The sequence below is a fragment of the Lepidothrix coronata genome, unplaced genomic scaffold (assembly GCF_001604755.1).
Source record: "Lepidothrix coronata isolate B3197 unplaced genomic scaffold, Lepidothrix_coronata-1.0 Scaffold51, whole genome shotgun sequence".
Classification (NCBI taxonomy): domain Eukaryota; kingdom Metazoa; phylum Chordata; class Aves; order Passeriformes; family Pipridae; genus Lepidothrix; species Lepidothrix coronata.
This window is the reverse complement of record NW_016690231.1, coordinates 1013024-1032824: the sequence shown is the minus strand read 5'-3', so window position 1 is coordinate 1032824 and position 19801 is coordinate 1013024. Positions and strand designations below refer to the sequence as shown.

The 19801-nt window shown below is 41.3% G+C and overlaps 2 protein-coding genes across 14 annotated transcripts in view; one reads left to right on the top strand and one right to left on the bottom strand.

Annotated features, from left to right (window-relative positions):
• Positions 1-1967, bottom strand: part of LOC108497633 (translation initiation factor IF-2-like) — a 5136-nt gene extending 3169 nt beyond the window's left edge. The window contains exons 1-2 of the mRNA XM_017815386.1: positions 1886-1967; positions 202-840 (exon numbers count right to left, since the gene is read on the bottom strand). Coding sequence (XP_017670875.1) covers positions 202-840; positions 1886-1967 — 721 coding nt within the window. The remainder of the gene's footprint in view (positions 1-201; positions 841-1885) is intronic.
• ARVCF (armadillo repeat gene deleted in velocardiofacial syndrome) overlaps positions 1-19801 on the top strand; it is a 245961-nt gene that overhangs the window by 4534 nt on the left and 221626 nt on the right. For 8 of the 13 annotated variants that reach the window (XM_017815435.1, XM_017815424.1, XM_017815431.1 and 5 more), the window contains exons 1-2: positions 1383-1678; positions 16016-16082. The gene's annotated coding sequence lies outside the window, so the exon portion shown is untranslated. Of the gene's footprint in view, positions 1-1019; positions 1131-1234; positions 1298-1382; positions 1679-10357; positions 10379-16015; positions 16083-19801 lie in introns of those variants that run through there. The other 5 variants (XM_017815421.1, XM_017815422.1, XM_017815425.1 and 2 more) reach the window with 5 other exon arrangements.

Sequence of the window (19801 nt, the reverse complement as noted above, 5' to 3'; positions counted from 1 at the left end):
ACTGCCTTTGTCCACAGCACAGTGACACTGGAACGCTAAAACATTTCTGGCACCCACGGTTAGGGAGGGGGAAAACCACAGGAAATGATTCAAAGGAGGAACATTAATGAAGGGGATAGATAACAAGATATAAAATAAGGGCATGGAAAGCTCAAGGCATTTAGGTTATCAAAGAGAAGGCGACGACCGCATTGCACAGACCCCTGCAAACGGCGAGAAGGTCAGGTTGGACAAACCCACGCGGATCGCGTGCCAGCATCCCCTGGCTGCGCTGCACCAGGCGGGCCCGCTGCCACAGCCCTTGGGACACCAGCTGGGCCCGGATCCCCCCGCGGGCAGCTGGGCGAGGCACCGGCGAGTTCCCCGAGCGCAGAGACCCCTCGAAGCGCTGCGCGGGGCTCAGCGCTGCGGGCCGGCAGGGCGGGAGCGCGCACCCATCCCGGGAGGTGACACAATGGTCCCTGCCGCTCCTGCCGAGCGCGCAGCGACAGCGCCCCGAGGGCCGGGCCGTGTTCCGAGCCCGGCCGTGCCGTGAGGGCAGGGCCGAGCCCCGGCCCCGCGATGCCCCGCGCCCACCCCGGCCCTGCTCCCGCGCGGCGCCGCGGCCGCTCCCCCGCCCGCCGAGGGGCGGGGCCGCCCGGCTCCTTGACGGACAGCCCCGCCGGCCAATGGCGCGGCGGCGGGGGCGGGGCCGCACCAATGGGGCTGCGGTTGCCGGGCGCGAGCGCGGCCGAGCGGCCAATGGGGAATTGGCGGGGCCGGTTGGCGCGCGGGGGCGGGTGGGGCGCGCAGGCTGCGCCGCTCCCCCAGGTGTGAGCGCTGGGCAGCGCGAGCGCCCCGCTTAAAAACACCGGCGTTGGGCGGGCCCTGCCCTCACGGCCTGCCCGTGTGCGCTCCTCTCCCCTCGTTTCCCCAGCCGTGCTTTAGGGAGGGCGTGCGTTTTTCGGCCGTGCCCTTGGACCTTTTTTAGGGGAGGGCTGTGCTGCTCCAGGGGTGGCGAGCGGCCAAGCCGCGCTGCGGGAGCGCGGACCCGGCGGGGCCCGATGGCAGCGAGTCCATGTGCTCTGTAGAGAAAGGGGGATTCCCTCGTGCGCTCCAAAACCGGAGCAAAAAAATCCCAGTAGCAAAAGGTAAACGCAAGAAAAGGGTTAATGATCGCTTCCACCTTCCCCTCCCTCAACTACACCCCCCCCAGCCCCCCGTTGGATAAAGATGGTCTTGGATACCCTTTGTAAATAGGAATGTGGAGGTGGGAGGGGAAAATCAGCCCGGCTGCGACTCCTCGGCGGTGTCGGCGGTGAGCGGGCGGGAGGAGCTGGTGCAGCCCGGGCGCTCTCCCGGGGACCGCGCGGGGGGCGGGCGGAGCGGCGGGAGCGGCCCCGCGCTGGGAGCGGCGGCGGGAGCGGAGCGGCGGGGCTGACATAGCACCGGGGCTGGCATAGCGCCGGGGCTGACCTGCTGTCCAGCGGCTGCCCGCTGCTGCAGGGAACACTTGGCCTTTTTTCCCCCCTTTTTATTTTTTTTTTTAATTTTTTTTTTTGGTACATCGCCTCCTTGAATCCAGCAGCAGCAGCAGCGAGGAAAATAAGCGGAGGGCAGAGAGATAAGAGAAGACGGAGGAGATGGTGAGCGGATCGCTGGGTCGGGAAGAATGAATGAGCTTGCTGGGCTATTTTCGGTGAGAGGCTCTTGCAGGGTGTAGTAGGTTTTGGGATGATTTTGCATCACGGTCGCGGGCTTAGACTTCTTTGTTCGGTAAAGGTTGGTGGTTCAGGTTCAGCAGCGTCCATCAGTTTATTGCGAGATACGCAACGAGGAGTTGATGTGAGCGAATGCCTGGATTACATACGCAAGGCGCACACACACGGGCAACCCCTAAACAAACCAACATTGTGATAATCCTGCAATATGATGGGCAGCTCTTGTCCTGCAGGGAAGTCATCGCTCAGGTTATTTGTGGCGTGCATAGGAGATGACTCTGTAGCAAAGACCAGACAAAACTAACCTGTTTTTTTCCCATGAGTGAAATCCATTACAGACTTAAAAGCCCAAGTTGGGGTTATATTTTACTTTTCGCTTTCGCTGCAGTATTGAGGTACACGGTTGAAATCTGACGTTTGTGGAAGTTGATCAACTCTTTGAAATGCTCACTCCTAGTACATAAATAGTAAAGACTGTCTTTTCCCCTTTCTCTGTTTTTTTCATGTAGGTACTTGTTTGTGTATGTGGAAGGGGGAATTCTTGTTAGCATGCACTTTGCTTGTTACGAGCTACTGTTGTGCTTTAGCTAGGTCACAATACAAAACGCGATTCATAGCGTGTTGGAAAAAAAAAAGCATAAGCAGATTTTTTGATCAAGTGAAGACCTGTTATCATATTAATAGCTTAAACCCTAGATAGAAGTTTGGGGGGAAAAACCAACCCTACTGTTTTGTATTAATGGGAATGTTTTATGGTAAAAAACTATGATTCTAAATGACAGAATATTGACATTGGCTGATTGCATCTTCCTGTGGATGGAATACTGCAGTCTCTATGAAGTACACTATCCCTTTAAGGTTCCATAAATTCCAGTGTATTTTGTTTACAGAATTGTGCAGGACTGCATGGTGCAGTAGTAAAATCTGAAATTTTAGTGGGTTTAGAAATGTTGCAAGGCACTGCCAAAGAGGAAAATTGCAGCTTCATATTAAATTTACTATGGAAAAAAGATTGTAATAAAGTAATACAGAGTATGTCTGGTGACTAAAGTAGCTGCAAGGGCTGGAGAGTTTAGAGTTTGTATAGAAAAAATAAGTTGTGAACTATGCTGGATCTTCATCATACAATAGATTTGGATGGATGGCTGTGAAATCTATTTTAAGCAATATCTCTGTAAATGCTTGTCTGAAATATTTAAATTATATGCTCCATTAGGCAAATGGGTTTATCTTCCCATTGCTTGGCTAAAGGAATGTTCTGGGAAGGCAAGGTTTGGAAGAACAATAGTTTGACTGCATAGTTTCACTGCATGATTTATCCTCGTGTATTGTTCAGAGATGCACAGAATGTATTTTATTTGACATTGATGATCTTTACAAAGTTGACTTTGATTTTATTTTTATGGCATAGTTGCTGTCAAGAAAAATAACTGAATTCCAATTAATGTGATCATAGTTTTGACCTACTATTTGGCTAAAATAGATGAAAACTAGTGTCTTCTTTGATGTTCACTTATTAATTCAAAATCTGCAATGGATTTCAGTTTCAGCAAGTCTTTAATACTGGAAGAACCAGTGAGAGCTACCAATAGAGAGAGATTGCCATTATACTGAGTTTAAGATACTGCACTAGAAATGGCAAAATTGCTATCTTTTGCTTATACTTGGAATTTTGTATGAACTGCAGTTTAGAGAAGATATCTTGTCCTGAAGACCATATGTATGCATATTACAGTTATATAAAACTAAGCTTCTGTATTTGATTTTATGTAATGCAACACGTTATTTCTGCAGTGCTTCTGGTGGATCTTGGGTAGTGTCAGAATTGATAGACTGCAAGGAAAACCTGTTAGAGTTCTTGTGCTGCCAGGTTTATGGTTTGTTGCTCTTAATATTTTATTGTGTGAGTATAAATCATTGACACAAACACTGTAAACAAATGCTGTAGCAGCTAAGTGTGAGATTACATTTAGCTTATGTTTTTCCAATTTAACCAGAGTATGGCATATCTTGTGAGGGTATCCTGTGGCCATCACAGTAATCTTCAAATCAGAAAGTTTAGGTCAAATTTTTTACTTTCTTGTCTGCTTCTACAGAATAAGGAGGAAAGGGGCAACTCTAGGGTTACATCACTATGAATAGGGAAGGAATTTAAGATGTGTTGCATGCAGTTACCTTATTCAGACTTAATGTGTGTCACTCATTAATGTGGAATTAGCAGTGAGATTTCTGTTAAGACCCTCTTTTTTTTAGGAAAAGTATTCTTTCCATAATGCGAGACATTCAGAGTATACATGTAACTTGACGAGCACATTCTCTTCAGGAAAGGGCATTAGCAATATCTTCAGTGTTTAAGCATTAAAGTAAGAACAGGGAGGTCTTGAAGTAGTCTCTTAAATTGCAGGTAGGATGTGGTCTGCCTGTGTGCTGGAGCGAGGTGGTTAGCCACCTGAGCATCTGGAAAAATAGCAACCAACTTCCGTAATGAATTGGGTTTCATTTCATTCACATAGCTCATGTAAAACCCAAACAAAAAAACTGCTGTGCAAGTGTTTTGTTCCTCGTTTCTCCATTTCTGAGGCAGTCCAAAACAATCTGTACAGCTGCATCTGGTGCTGTCTGCTGAGGTTCTGGAGGTCTGCATCTTCTTCATTAGCTTGGGTCACGTTTGTATTGCATAGTATGTAAGACAAATAACTAATTCTAGAGAGACCAGTTCTTTTTGTGGCTGGTTTTGTGCAACATTCTAGGAACAGACAGCTCAATTTAGTGATGTCCAATCTTTTGAAAGCCTGACAATCAACCGTCTGGCAGTCACATTTTCAAGAAGTAGCATTTGGTGTGTGGTCTGTAAATGGCTAATCATTTAGTAGTAACTGGACAGCATCTATGACTCATTAGTTTATACACATTGATCAAACAAAATAATGTTTTAGAGTCATCAATTGCCACTGTGTTTCAGGGTAGTCTGACATTTTGACCCACCAAAATAATGCCTTTCTTGAAATATCAGTTAATCATGAGGATAAAAAAATGTACGAGAGACCCAATAGTAATGTATATATGGATGGCATTTTTAAGTATTTTAGTCTCTTGTAGAGAACAGTTTAGTTAATGAAGCTCACATCTGGTCACTCCTCATTCCTACAAAAAACCATATATTTTCTTACAGTAGTTGTCATTACTGTTGCCACTGTTGGAACAAGTGCTTCTTTCTGAAAATAGTGGATCTTAACTAAGGCACCATTATACCCCTGAAGTGATTTGCTTTATTGATGTGGTTTGGTTTTTTTTTTTTTTAAAGTGGTAATTCATCCAATTCTGTTAAAGTTGATACTGCATTTATGTCCTTATCTTTTGCTTTGTAGTTGTGTGGGTTTTGTCCAATCTAGATAAAACTGGTGGAAATGTTACTGGTTCCAACCAAGTAAGAGCCAGCTAGAGTTGGTTACAAGAAGCTGGCCACAGTGATGGTCAGGCAGACCCCTTGACTTATCTTTCAGAATCAGGCCCTCTGAGGAGTTAGCCTGGAAAAAAACTGATCAGTGGGTACTTGTGTAGATGCCTAAATCTGTGTTTTCTCAAATGTACACACTTTTGCATGAGATGTACAATGTTTGTTAGCAAAAGTATGCTGTGGAAAACCTATGAGCCTGAGTATATGCAGTTCTGTCTCCAAAAACCTCTTTGTGAAGGTTATCTTTGTCTGATTGTGCAAGTGTTAATCCTCTGTAATCACCTGATACCAATTACCCTGAGATGAGTGATTTCTGACTATAGAGTACCTTTAGAAAGAGCAAAATTGTAATATTGAGATCACACATTCCAGCCTGAGTGGCCCAAGAAAGTAATTCTCAGCCAGCACTGTATGGTGGGGATACTGCTGGTGGCAATATTCCAGGGTACTGAGGTGCATTAAGAACACATGGGCAGGGTTGTGCTGCTCTACCTCACTCTGCAGTTGATATTGCCCAGGGAAGACCTTTCTGTTTCTCAGCTCCATGCAGTGTGTTTCATCTCTTCAGATATGATGGCTTTCTTAGACAATTTGGGAATTCTGTTCCATAAGGTCCTTGACTGGGTTGTCAGAATCTTCTGTGCATGCTTCAGCTGGTGTTATTTATAGTTATGTTTTCTGTGCATCTCGAGCACATGCATTTTGGTTCAGAAGCTGCAACAGGGTTTCCATGAGACACCGTGGGGATGTACACCAGTGCACCTCTGATCTGTTAGCTTCTGATTTGTAGGTCAGGGAGAAATGGAGATTTTGCTATCTAAGCAGCATCATCTCTTTGCTGCTTCAGTGCTTACATGACATCTCAGGTTGGCTGGAGGTTGAAAGGACAACGTCAAGGTATCTTTTCCAGTTTCATTTTATTATTTATTTTGTTTGCCTTGTTATGGCTGTTACAAGCCACTGGAAGGTTGAAGTCTAGTGCCTTACCACCAGGCCTTTGTCCTCCAGAACAGGTACTGTTTAGCTCCTTACGGATTATTTAAGAGTTGTGAAGTGTTTTTTCTGAAATGCTTCACTGAAGAGTTACACCTTAAACACTGCAAGCAAGGGAGAGGGAAGAAGTGAGGAAGTCACTTTGGGGCAAGTCCTGACATTGTGTAGTTATGGTAAATGAAAAATATTCATTATTTTCCTTATTTCTTTGAGAATTTAATAATTTGGGATTTTAGAATTAGGCATCAGTGTTTTCTTTGCACAGTTATCCTTGAAAGTGGGCTTCTCAGGGGATTGACATCAAGATGTGCATTCTTAATTGGAAATTGTTCTACTTGTCTAATGGAGTAATTCCTGTAAGAATTCTTAGAGGTGCAGTGGTACTGACTGACTTTGAGGTGAGAGCTGTAGCTTAATTTGGAGTGCTGGCCAGCAAAAAAACAGCTTTACAGGATCTGGGCTTTGTGTATCACATATGCCTCTTTTCTAAGTTTGATTATTTTCTTCTCTTAATATAATAAAAGAAATGATCATGGGGGTTTTTTTTAGAGAAAAAGGGCACCTTAACTTGTTGGTGTGAGAGTGTTTTCTTTATTGCAATGAATGTAGATCAGTTCAGTTAGTGAAAGTAGCATTAGTGTTTCCAGTAATTTAATTGTATGTTCTTCATCTGCTCTAGTGGTATAAGTTCTACCCATGAGTTGGAATTCCTCCATAGAACCCTCTCATTACAGTAAACAGTTCTCTATTTAATTTATGTAGTGATAAAATTTTAAGTAACTGCCATTCAGAATGGTGACAGAAGTGATGGCACAGACTTTGACTGGTTTATGCTGTGGTTAAGAAACTGTAATGCAATGTTTGACTAATCAACAGTGTCCATGGCTACTGGATTCACAGTTTGATGAGAGCTGATGTATATGGTGATATTGGGTAGGCTTTTCTTTGCAGGTTTTAAATGGAAAAATAATAATTGTTTTAACAGTGTGCAGAGTAGCAAAGCTTGCAGAGGTTCCCCAGAGGAAAGCAAATTGCAGAATTGCTTCAAATATGGTTGATAAAGTGTGGTTTGTCTTGGGGAAGGAGAATGAGATGTGACACTGAAGTTGGGGTAGCTACAGTAACATCAGGCACATCCGTGGGTGCCAGAGTTAGGATGGGCAGACCCTTCTGGCTGCAGATAAGAGCAGTGCATGGAGATGGACTCCTCTGGAGGCTGCTTCAGTCGGTGAGGGTGAGTCCAGTGTTTTATCTGGCACTTTGAAGGAGCCTCTGTCTCTGCTGAGCACCACATGAGGCGGCGTATGGGGACTGGCTTCTGGAATGGGACATGCAGGCCAGGTGCTGGAGGTGAGACAGCGTGATGATTGTTCATGTTATTTGTACATCAACACCCGGGAGAACTTGCTCATTGATGGGTTGAGTTTTCTTTATAGACAACTGTTTGTGCCCTTCACCTGTGAAGTTCGTTGTATGAGGTTGAAGGGGGAAAAATACCTTTGGTCACTTGGTGAAGTTGTCAGATCTTTGGGAGAGTTCTGTTGCTGTTGGTTGAGTTTCCTGTGATGGGTGTTGCCATCATGGCAGTCTGGTGCAATCCATAAGCTTGTGCTGCAAGAGGATTCTTGGCTGTTTTTTGGGAAAGAGAGGGAAGCCTTATACCAGACTGCATATGGAGAGAACGGTGGGCATGAGCATGCCTTAGGGTGTTGGGTGTTTTATTTGGCTTGTCAAGGAGAATCCCTCTGGAGTCCAGAGCAGGTACATAGGAAATGCAATGGAAGTGTCTCACAAAACCAGTGCTCCTTTAAAATGGTGTCGATTTTCTTTGAGCAGTGTTACTTATGTATGTACAGAACACAAAGTATTGATGTAGACACTTTTATTATTATTATTATGATCTTTGATGTATAATCTTAATATTTTGGTAGCCTTCTGTAGAAGGTTAAAGTGGCACAAAGATCAGATTACTGGAAGTATAAGTCTTTTATTTCTCGTGTCTGTCTCTGTTTCTGCATTTTGATAGGCCAGTGAAAATGAGTGTTCTTTTGCTGTGTATCTAACCTGAAATATTTAAAAGAAAAATGCCCATTATACTATATATTAAGAGTCTTTCATACAATTGTGGTAATACCTTTTATCTGTATTTAACTTTTTGATGCTCCACAAACATTTGGCTTGTGGTTAGTATTCTGCTGTTGTGTGTTAGTGTTGTATATTGCTGTCAAGTTTTGTTTTATAAACAAACTCTGTTTAAAAAATGAAATAATCTAACATTCCTTCTGTGATTCTTAATCTGATGCAAGGGAGCTTCAGCCATGTTGATCAATAAATGTCAATAACCTGTATCCTAATAATGGTCCCAAGGTATTGAAAACAGTTTTATTGTATGCAGTAGCCATAAATTTAAGAGTTTTCCAGAACGTTTAAGAACATATATTCTTCTGCCTGAATAAGTATCACATTTGCCTTTATTTTATCAATGTAATGTCAGGTGAAGTTGCAAACATGAATTCTGAGTTAAACTGGCAGTGTTCTGCTTCTTTGCACCACAGGCTGGGTCATGCCATGCTGGTATAACTTCTCATATTTTTAGACTGGTTCTTTTTTAATTCAGTGTGACAATACAAGTAGTGAGTTACTGATGGCAGCTAAAGTGAGACCATTATGGCTGTAATCAATAACACACCTGCATAGAATAACAACTACTGCCAGGGACATATTTTGTATTGATTCAGAAATTTATGCTGTCTGCACTATACCTAGGCTGCTACTTCCATAATTTATGTAATAAAATCTCTGCTTTAGAGAAGCTGTTACTAAGTTAAATACCAAGAAATGATGACATATCAAGATGTAAATTACATATTGAAGATTTTACTACAAGCAGAAATAGCACTTGCTGAATTCCTGTGGGTTCTGATTGAGGACCAAGGCACTTCCTTACTGCAGGCTGGCAGATAATGGAGGCAAACCCAGTGTTCCCTCTCCTGAGGCAGGATTTCAGAGGTGCAGGGGAAGATGCTGGTTTTAATGTGCTGTGACGATGGAATTGTATAATCCATAAGTTCCAGGCCTTCATAGGTTGCCACAGTTTTTTACTGATGTTTCACTGTGGTGTGTTCTTGTAGATGACAAACAGCCTTCAGCTTTTACAGCCTATTTACTGTGCTGAGGGTGATTTCTGAGTCCCAGCCCGTGCTCATCTGTCTGTTCAAGGAAATAACCCCCTCCTTTCAGTTATGGTGCCACAAACCACTTGCCACTGTTTTGAAGCAGAGAAGCAGGATGATAATTCTGAATTTCAAGAACTTTAATTTTTAAGGTGCTGAAGACCTAATATTAAACAGAACTGAAGTTTGTTATATTCACTTTCCAGGAAGAGCTAATGTAACTTACCTAGTTATATACAGCCCAATAACAAAGTTCTTGTTAGTGTTTTTTAAATAGAAAATGAACATAAATTCAAATATTATTGATTTTGTGAAGGTTAGTCTCTTCACAATGCAAAGGCAAGCATTTACATTTAAATGATCAGTAGATAATACATATAATTTATATTTGTATACATTTGGATTTGAGGTCATACAGCAAACACAAGAATTCTGTGGCCTTTCTCAACATTCTTGTTTAAAACTGCACACAGTCTTGAAGGCATTTAGTACATTCCCAAGCTTGAGTTTCAGAATACAAAGTTTTCATTTATACCACTGTAAACTCTGTAATTAAGTCCAATCTGCAGTTGAAATTGTATAATTCAGGGAATATTGAACACGCACACTTGCCTCAGGCTGTCTAGTGGACTATATTGCCCACAATTAAACAGATGAATGCACAAATAAGGATAGGCATCCTTCCAAACAGTTCTAGCTATATTTAGCAAATTCTTCTCATTTCCCTCTCTGTAGGAGGGTAGTGATGTTGGTAACCTTAACACTGGCCAGTAGAACTGTCTTAGACCCTGTCCTACAAGATGTTTTCCTTTGCCATATTGTTTTGACCTTGTATTCTCCCCTTTTCTCTCAGATTAACTCTTTGTGTCGTGAATGAGGAATTTGCTTTGCATTGTCCATCTGAATATAGAAAATAAGTAGAAGCTTTTTCTCTGTGCCACAAAGGAATAGGAAGAACTTGGAAGTTTCACAAGTTAAATGTTATAAAATTTGTGAAAGACACATCCAAGGCAGGGGAACAATACAAAGAAATCTCCTTTTTATGGAAACCAAAGGTACAGATTCTGTAATTTGTTACCTCATTTTATGTATCAATATTTCAATAACTACAGTGAGTCTTGTTAAAATTCAGCAACCTTTCTCTGTAGTATTACCTTGAGGAAACACTCAGTTGGGCTGAGAGAACTGCTATAATTGGTGTTAGGCATTTTAACCATAAATAAGACAAGGTGTTGGCTTTTTATTTGTTTTGTTTTTGTGCTACAGGCTTACTACCTGTGCCCTAATGAGCAAATACTGCTGCATTTTGCAGGTGCAGTGTTTAGCCAAACAAATTGGCTACAGATCCCGGGGCTGAGAGAACTAAACAGGTGCCAAATGCAGATGTGTCTGTCGCAGTGATGCAGTTGGGGAGAGGAGGCTGCGAGCCAGAGATTCAGTGTGGGGAGGGTTGTTCTGTGTGCTTCCACCAGAACTGTGGAGCTGTAATCTGTAGGAAGAGTACTGTGCTCGTCTTCAGAGAGTTTCTGATTTTGGTTGAATTGTCAGGATAAGGGATATAGGGATTTTGGAAACTTTAGTGTCTACATAGTAGCTCAATTAAGAAAACTAGAATTTTACATCATGTGTGATTTAAATGAGCTTTCTTCTGTCTGTAATCTATTAAGTATCTGCATGTACCCATGAGACTGCTATACAGAGGATATAATTATTTTGTTTACCACTTTGAGATTGATGTGAAGGGAATCAATACCAGTTACTTTGCTTTTCATTACTGAAGGCATCTGAAATGTTGACCAACCTTATCTCAGTTGTGTCAAAGGGATCACAAAGCCCTTCTAGACACACCATTTGACCTTCTAGGACATTCTTCAAAGAACTGGCAGGCTTAGCATGTCACTTTTTTTCCTCACTTGAAGAAATTAAATCTAATTAGAAGGATCCTACTAATACAATGTAGATACAGATTACAGGTGCACGCAGTGTGTGGAGAGTCCAGAATGAAAATAGCTGTAATGAAGAAGCCTGGGGGAGGGGGAAGACCCTGAAATAGGCTGACTTAATTATCAGACTTGTACTCTAAAATAAGTTACTTCAGTAGCTGCACTGATATGAAACAGCAAGTTGGAAAATTCTGCTGGGGAGAAGAAATCCCTCAAGGCATCTTCTTCTACAGAATATAAAACCAGAAAGGAATTATCCACAAAAATACCAGTTGCACAGTTTTAGTACCAGAGATTAATGCCTGGTATTTGTTTCCCTCTTCCTGACACAGGTGTAGTTTGACTCAATACACCTGAATTACTCTCATGTTTTAAGGAGGGGGAAGCATGACCAGGATTGACTTTTCCTTGGGAAACCTTTGACATTTCAGTGGCCATTAACATTGTCCTTCTTACAGCAAATGTCACTTGAGACTTCTGTAACAGAGAACAAAAAATATGCTTGTGCATTCTTGTCATTTCCTATGAAATCAAGTGACTGGTTTCTGATGGAAATCTCAAGAGCGTTGAGTTCATACAGGTTCCTGCCAGATCCACCTCACAAGAACTGGTTTTTGCACATAGTATGTGAGGCAAGGAGTGTTAATAGTGAATTTTCTGAGAAACTAATTATTTAAAATATCCTTGATCCTGTGAAATTGAAATAAACCTCTTGAGGATGTACAGTAACAAGACAAAACCCAGCTGATTTAAAGTCGGTGTAACGCCCAGGAGTGAAAAAATGTATTCTTGTTTTGTGTGTCCTTGTGTGACTGGGGGATTTCAGCAGTCACTGGAAGATGAAGGAATCCAGCTCTGCATTATTGGGCCCAGAGGCCATGCTGGTGATTACTAATGCATGCAGGCACGGGCAATAGATTTCATGGTTATACATCTCATTGTCCTTTTTGGAGCTCGTGGGTTTGAGCAGCTTGCACTGATCAGGAATACACAACAGGCAGCACAGCCTCGTGTGCTGGTGGGTCCAAAGTGGAGAAGTCTTATTTCAGTCAAAACCTGAGAAAAAATTTACTCTTAAGGGTGAACTGGAGCAAGTTGGCCAGAGATTGTGGAGGTTACATTGCTGGAGATTTTCAAAGCCTGACTGGAAAAAAAAAAATCTTGAGTAACTTGTTCAAGTTGACTGTGCTTTGAGCAGGGGACTTGTGCCAGATTATCTCCAGTATTTCCAATCTCAGCCCTCAGCTGCGTTTGAGACTCCAGTTTTTGTTTTTTAACCAACTTGGTTCTATTTATTTAAATGAACATTTGAGGTCAAACTTCTGCCTTTAGGAAAATAAAGAATTTTAAGTGGTTTATTTAAATTTAAGCACTTCCACTGTCACTTTATACAAGTGGCTTCAAAGCATATTGAATTATATTGGATATCATCTGCTAATGAGCTTTGTCAGTAGATACATGTTTCTTCTGTTATCTTGTTTGTTTCTATTTTGTACTTTGTGAGTAATATTTGCAATTATTTTCTGCAGTACCATGTTGGTAACACCAGCAGGAAAGCATGGTTGGCTCAGCTGGAACATTTTGGCCTCTAGAGTTCTTGCATTCAAATATCTGCTTGCTTATCTTTGTGGCATTCTGATTCTCTTCTTCCTCTCATGGCCTTCTTTGTTCAGTATTTCTTTACTGGTTAGAGTTAAGACAGATGGTAGGAATAGTAAATCCAAGTTGATTATAACAGATACTGTCTGACATTGGCATGTCTGTAACTAGGAAGATGAAAACAATGGGCAGTAAATATTTTGGACAAGCTGAAAGAAGTTGTTATAATAATTCATAATTGTCTTGCCTGTTAGAGTGGATAAACAAAGCAAAAATTATTTCCTTCTATTTGTGCACATTTTTGGAGAGCCTCAGGATTGCTGTGATGGTGTATGGAGCTGTATTTCTGCTCAGTGCTTTTTGTTGACATGTTTAATGTTACCCATAACTTCCACCAGTGTTCCTGTGGAGAATGTGTGCTGGGCACAGTGGTGGGACTGGGAGAGCTCTGCTCCCTCTACACCTCTGCAGCTGGGCTGCATTAAAGCACCTTGAAGGCATATTAGTGATGTTAAAATAAAGGTGCTTAGCCTTTGTCTGAAATCCTGTCTCTGTAGAAGCAGGTTACCTAATGAGCATGTTTTACTCATCTCATGGGGGCAAAACCTGAGCTGTTAAATCTGTGGCAGCAAAACGAAACAATTTTTGAACCTAGTCATCATTTTCAGCATCAATAGAAGGTCGTGCCCTTGTCAGCTGGCATTGGTTCAGCACAAGGTTCCAGTCAGAATTGGCTGCACGATGCTGAGAGCTGCTCTTTAAGAGACCTTCACCCTTTGCTATGTTTGGAGCTGCTAATGTGGTGGGTCTGCTGAATATTTATAGGGGACTTATTCCGCTGGTCCTGCCTGCAGTCACTGAGAACACAGACTTGTTAGTCCTTGGCAGCTGCTCTGGCACAGAGAACTTTGTTCAAGCTCATGGCAGAGACTTCTTCCATCATTTCTCCTCTGCTCAGTGTTGTGTGTTAAGCCATGATACTTATTTGTTAAGTCCAAAATACAACTCCACTTGTACAGCTGCTGCAGTTTCAAGGTTGGCTTGGTTCCTGAGAAGCTCAGACCTTTGGGGACCTGGAGCTTGGCAGACTAAACTTCTTGAGCAAGGTTATGAGTGAAGGCTGCAAAGCTTGTTCTCTTGGTTTGCTGCTTGACTTACCTAATGTTTAATCATCTGTACTGTGCAAAGATACCCGAAATCACGTTACATCCATCCCCCCTGTGGTTTTAAGAATACGACATTGCAAAAAGTCAGGGATTTCTTTTAATGGTGTGTGGTGGTTCGCATCAAGACTTGCACTGCTCTGATCTCTTTGCAGTGCATGTTTGGTCACACACTGGAAATTCTCTTCCCACGAGCATCTTCAGATGCTGAAAAGAGATTAATTTTTAATCAAGTGAAATTACCAGAATATCAAACATACTTTTTGAGTGATGTTGTTCATAAAAGAAGTTAATAACATTGGTAAATTTGAGTTCTAAATAATTATGATTTCTTCCTGCACCCTTCCTAGGTCTTACAGGCATGTACAGATAGCAGAGTATCCGGATTTGTAGCTCAAATTATACTATGGTTTACATTGAAAACATAAATTAAATCAGCTTGCTGCCAACTTATGGGTTTTTTGTCATCATTAAGAAACTCACTGATTATTTATTTAAAATAGACCATAATTTTCCATGTTTTTTTGAAGAGTAGAGACTTTTAAAATGGCTCACATGGAATTGTCATATTTAATTAAAAATAACTTTAGAAGGACTGTATAAGATTTCTTGCAGTGTTTTAAAACTTGATACTAGTGGCATTTTTTAATATGTAGTATTACCCTGCTGATGTCTGTTTAATATTATTTCTGATTGTCATAACTGTTTGCATTTCTTTTTGGTTAGAGGAAATTGTGTGTTCCTTTTATTCTTTGGCAAAGTTTTTAAAAGGGCAGGCACTGACAAGACTTTGCTTCTGACCTCTGGGTTGAACTGCTCATCAGGCAAAGTCTGAATTGTTAGTAAAAATGAAACTTTTGAGGAAAATTCTTGCCTGAGGTTGGATTTGTACCAGTTCAACACATTTCTTATGATTGTACCATCTCCCTCAGTGCTGCTTCTGGAACAACATGACCCTTCTAATGAGTTTTATTTTGTGACAAACTGGATTTCCGTGTACGTGCTCTACTTGCTCGTGTGTTTCATGGTTGTGATGAGATTTCTCCTTTGTTCTGCAGGACTTAAAAGCATTTACTTATCAGAGTTGAAGATAAATAAAGCATCCTGTTTACTAATTAGCTAAATTTTCGTCAAGTGTCACCCTCAAGTCATTGGAATTATTGTGCTATGACATAGTGTTGCTTTACAACTTGTAAATTATGGAATGAAACATAAAATGTACCATGGGAGGTGAGGACTCCCAGGGACTATAGATGGTTTTTATAGGGCAGCCAAATGTCCAGTGGGTTACAAGAGGGGGGGATTTTAGGGTCAGAGTGAAGTTGATTCTCTCCTGTAACCCCAGCACTGCTGGCTCGTGGTGTTCCCTGTTGAAGGTGTGACCTGCAGTGTCCACATGGAATTGTGGGGATTTCTAGTTTGGAAAGGAAGGCAGGTGAAACAGTTGGAGATGTATGGTTTGGGGAGTCAAAATAAACCCAAAGAAAAGTTGATTAAAACTTGGCAGAATGTAGCTCAAGACAGTGTTTGTGTTCCCTGAGATTTAAAACTTCTGTATTACTGTGAACTTGATATGAAAAATGCTCTGGTTTCCTTATAACTTCAAGTAAAAATATATTTAAGCAAAGAGAAAATAAGGAGAAACATCTCGGTTGGTTTTGCATCTTGTTACTGTACAGTTAAACCAAGTGATTTTTGAATTTTGTGACCCAGAGATTTTAGTAGAAACTCTTCCACATACTGGAGTGTTCAAACCAGATGGAAATTTCTACCATGAACTTGAATTTTTTTTTTTTTTTTTTGTGGGGGAGAAGAGAAGTAGGAACTCTTAATGATGAAAGTCTTGACTTGCTGTTTTGAACTAGGGGTAGCAGTGCAGTTTGGCAAGTGTTGAGAGAGTTGCCCCATTGCTCAGGTCAACAAGCCATTAGTCACACTAATTACAGCATTACCATTCTGAGTTTGATCTGTATCTTGTGTTTTCCAGGGGTATCCATAACTGAGTTGTGCTTCATGAACAAGGGAAGGAGCCTTACAACTCGCCTGAAAGGGTGGTAAGAATTGCCAAAATTTCTTACATGTATTTGTATTTCTTTCATTATTACACATGATCATGTCTGTGAAATCTAGAAAGCAAAATTGCTCCTTTTTTAATCAGTCCTGCTATTTACTGTCTTAGATAGTCTCACAGTTGTCATTCTTTAGCCAACAATGAAGTGATGAAAGACTAAATTCATTTTATAGTAATAGCCTGCAGTGCCTTTTTTTCAGACAGGAGGACTTTTGAACTGAATATGGCTAAAATATGCAAGAGTTTGAATTAGTCTGCTTGGAATAGCAAATCACCATATAAAAACCAATGTCTGTATAATGAAAATGTAAAATAATTAACTGCATGTAATGTAACTAATAATAAAGCTTCCAAAACTTTATAAATGGGCCATTTCAGAAAGTTTTGTCCTGCTGCAGTCTGGCTTTCAGACAAGAGGTGAGCTGGCTTCCCCCCTCCTGGCTGCCTGTGTTCAGTTGTACTGACAGACATTGCACTTGGGGTTCTTCTCAGAGCTCTCTGTGCAGAAATCTGTGGCTTGTGAATGTAGCTGGGTTATAAATCCAGTGATTATTTACCTCCTTGTGTGGTGGGATGAGTGGTTTTCTGCAGCATAACTTCCCTGTTTTCGGTGCAGGGCCCTTGGCAGAACAGTACAGTCAGCATAATCAAAGACCAAGCAATTTATTAATTTGTATGACTTCCACTCATTTGGGAAGTCATTCCTCAGAACTAATCAGACAGAAGTTTTCTTACACAAGGAAAAGTCATTTACATTGGGATAAAGGAACATGATTAAAAAAAGCTGGTCTCTTAAATGACTAAAACCAGAAGACAGCTGTACTTGTTAAATGAATAAAACTGATTGAATAATTCAAACTTTTAAAAGCTTTCATTTATTTTATTAGTCTCCTTTTAAATTTGTAGGTGAAAGAATGGAGTACAGTTTACATAGTATGAGCAAAATTGAAAGTTATTGCTTCCAAATATCCTAAGCAGTGGATAGTGGGAAGAAGAGGTGGGAGATTTCTTAGGGAATTTTCCTCTCTAACAGTCATCCTAGGGTGAAATTCATAGTATTTAGAGCAAAGGAAAATCATTGTAGGGGTGAAAGGGAATAAAATGACAGTAACTAGGATGTGTTATCTCTTGCCAGACTGCCTCACTAGTCTTTCAAAATTAGGAAAAAAGGTAGCAGGAAATGAAAGGAGATGCTGTTTGGGGATTACATGAGCAACCTGTTGTTATTCTGCAGCTTATTTGTGAAGGAAAAGAATGCACAGCTTTCAACATGTTCCTGTTCCTTCTACACTGAAGAAACTCCAGTCATTGTGCTATCATTACCAAAGGGCTTTTTTTACAGAGTTCACGTCTAAGACCGATTCCTTATTTCAGAAGTGAGGTATTCTCTACTCCTTTTAAAGGCTATGTCACCCTTAATCAGGAGTGCCATACATTTTCAGAATGACGGTGCTTTCAATTTATGGCTTGTCAGCCCTGAAGAATGCTGGCTGGTTCCTTTGAGTGCAACTCACTGGCCGAGACTGCTCACTTAGAAAGCAATTTTAGGTTTATTTTGATTGGTTATTGGTTTGTGGCTTTTAATGATGAAATAAAATTGCATTTTTGTGCAGTAGACGTCGGGGTGGAAAATCTGCGAAGTTGGAGCCGTTTGGAGCTGCTCTCACTCCCCCCGAGATCAGCAGGAGCATTTCTGTGGCTTTCAGTGGCAGTAACATTATCCTGTGTGAATGTGAGGACTTTTCCTCTTCTTTCAAAAGCACTCACAATAGACTGCCATAGTTCGGGCTGCGTGAAAACTAAGTAACTATTGTACTGCTTGTTTGTGGAAAGCAGGGGTTTTCTAAGCAGGAGAAGGCAGTTGTATTCATTTCTGTTGTGCCAGCATATTGCTTGGTTTAATACCTGCAGCTTTGAAAGCCATTGCACCACGAAAATTGGTTATCTAGAATTGTTTGATTATATCATCCAGTGTGTTTCATTCCACTGTCTGTAGGAGTAGGTCTGAAGAGACACTGTGTCTTCCCACAAGGCAGGGAGAGCTGCAGGATGAATATTTATTGGAGTAGTGGGAGAGATGGCCTAAATTCTGCTGCTGCAGATACTATTGGTCGTGTAAACAGGGACTGTAGATTGGAGAGAAAGCATCAAACCATCTCCTGAATACATGTAGGCTTCAAAGCTGTATTAGTTCTCAACTTTGAGCAAAAAGCTTAATTAAATATTATTAGAGGAATTTTCATGGATGTCATTTAAGGAAAAGGTTATTTTTTACAAAGGTGAACATTACAAAAAGTGGGATACTGTATTTGCTATGCAGTTGTCATATGGGGTTTTTTTAAGCTTCTCTAGGAAGATGTTGTTATAAGCAATTTGGGCATAAAAGCTTCTAGCCCAGGGCTGCCCAGAAATGATTTGAAAAACATTCAAAATAACTGCCTTTTCAGAAATGCTTACTGAATGGATATTTCCTGGACTGTGGTTGTGTGATTTAAATGGTCAGTTTTGCCTGTAATGTACAGAATGCTGTTGACTCGATTGGAAACTTCCTCCAGGCTGCCAGATTTCAGACCTGAGCCATCCAGAAGGGGAGTTTTTTAGCTGTTCTGAACGTCTTTTTTTCTTGTAATTAATTTTCTTTCCCTAATTCATTGCTTGTAGATTAATGGTTGCTTATTTTGGGTTTCTACCATATTTTCTGGAATGACCAAGAGCAATGAATTAATCTTAATTGATGGATTACTGTAGCTTAATCAAACTCCTACTTAATGTGCTTGATATTTTTTGTGAGTAAGCTGTTTTTCTAAAACATTGTCTGTAGTTAAGTTTATTAAATTAAGACTTGGGCATGTAAGATTCTTTGTCACATCCAGGAAGCACAAGATATGACCCAAATACTCAAATTACCAGAGGATAGCATTTTGGTTTATAAACATTTGCAGCACAAACAAGTCTGAGCTAAGTAATTTTAGAAAGGAATTTCCCCTCCTGGTAGTGTATGTTATACGTAGATGTTAATTAGGGATTTTTTCATATGTAGCTCTTGGAAATTATTTTTATCCTGTTTATCTGACTCCAGGTCTATTTATCTTGGATGTGAAGGTTCACTATTGTCTCTGCATGACATGGTTTACAAACCAAGTCTGACTTTGTGTTGTGTGCCTGAGAATTTACGTCTACATGATTGTCTTCAGTTAATGATCATGCAAGCCTTCCAGAATTGCTGATGAGTCCTAGTTTTGGCTTTGTTATCCACACAATTGTACTGCCTTTGGTGGTGTTGAATGGATTTCAACAGGAGTGTTGGATTCTTACATACAGTATGCACAGATTTAACTTCTTGTGCTTCTGATGGGAATTTGGGATCCCTTGATTGCTGATTTAGAATGGTTACTTGTTTGAGAGCACGAGGAGCTTGCCCTGGTGCTGCCTGGGACCTGGCATGGTCTGCTGATGACTGCAGGTCCAGGCAATGGGAGAGCTGAGCTCCCTCAGCTCACCTGTGTGAGCCCGAGATGCTCAGCCCCTGGGATGTTGGAAGGTGCTCCTGGGGATGCTCAGCCCCTGGGATGTTGGAAGGTGCTCCTGGGTGCTCAACCCCTGGGATATTGGAAGGTGCTCCTGGGGATGCTCAGCCCCTGGGATGTTGGAAGGTGCTCCTGGGGATGCTCAGCCCCTGGGATGTTGGAAGGTGCTCCTGGG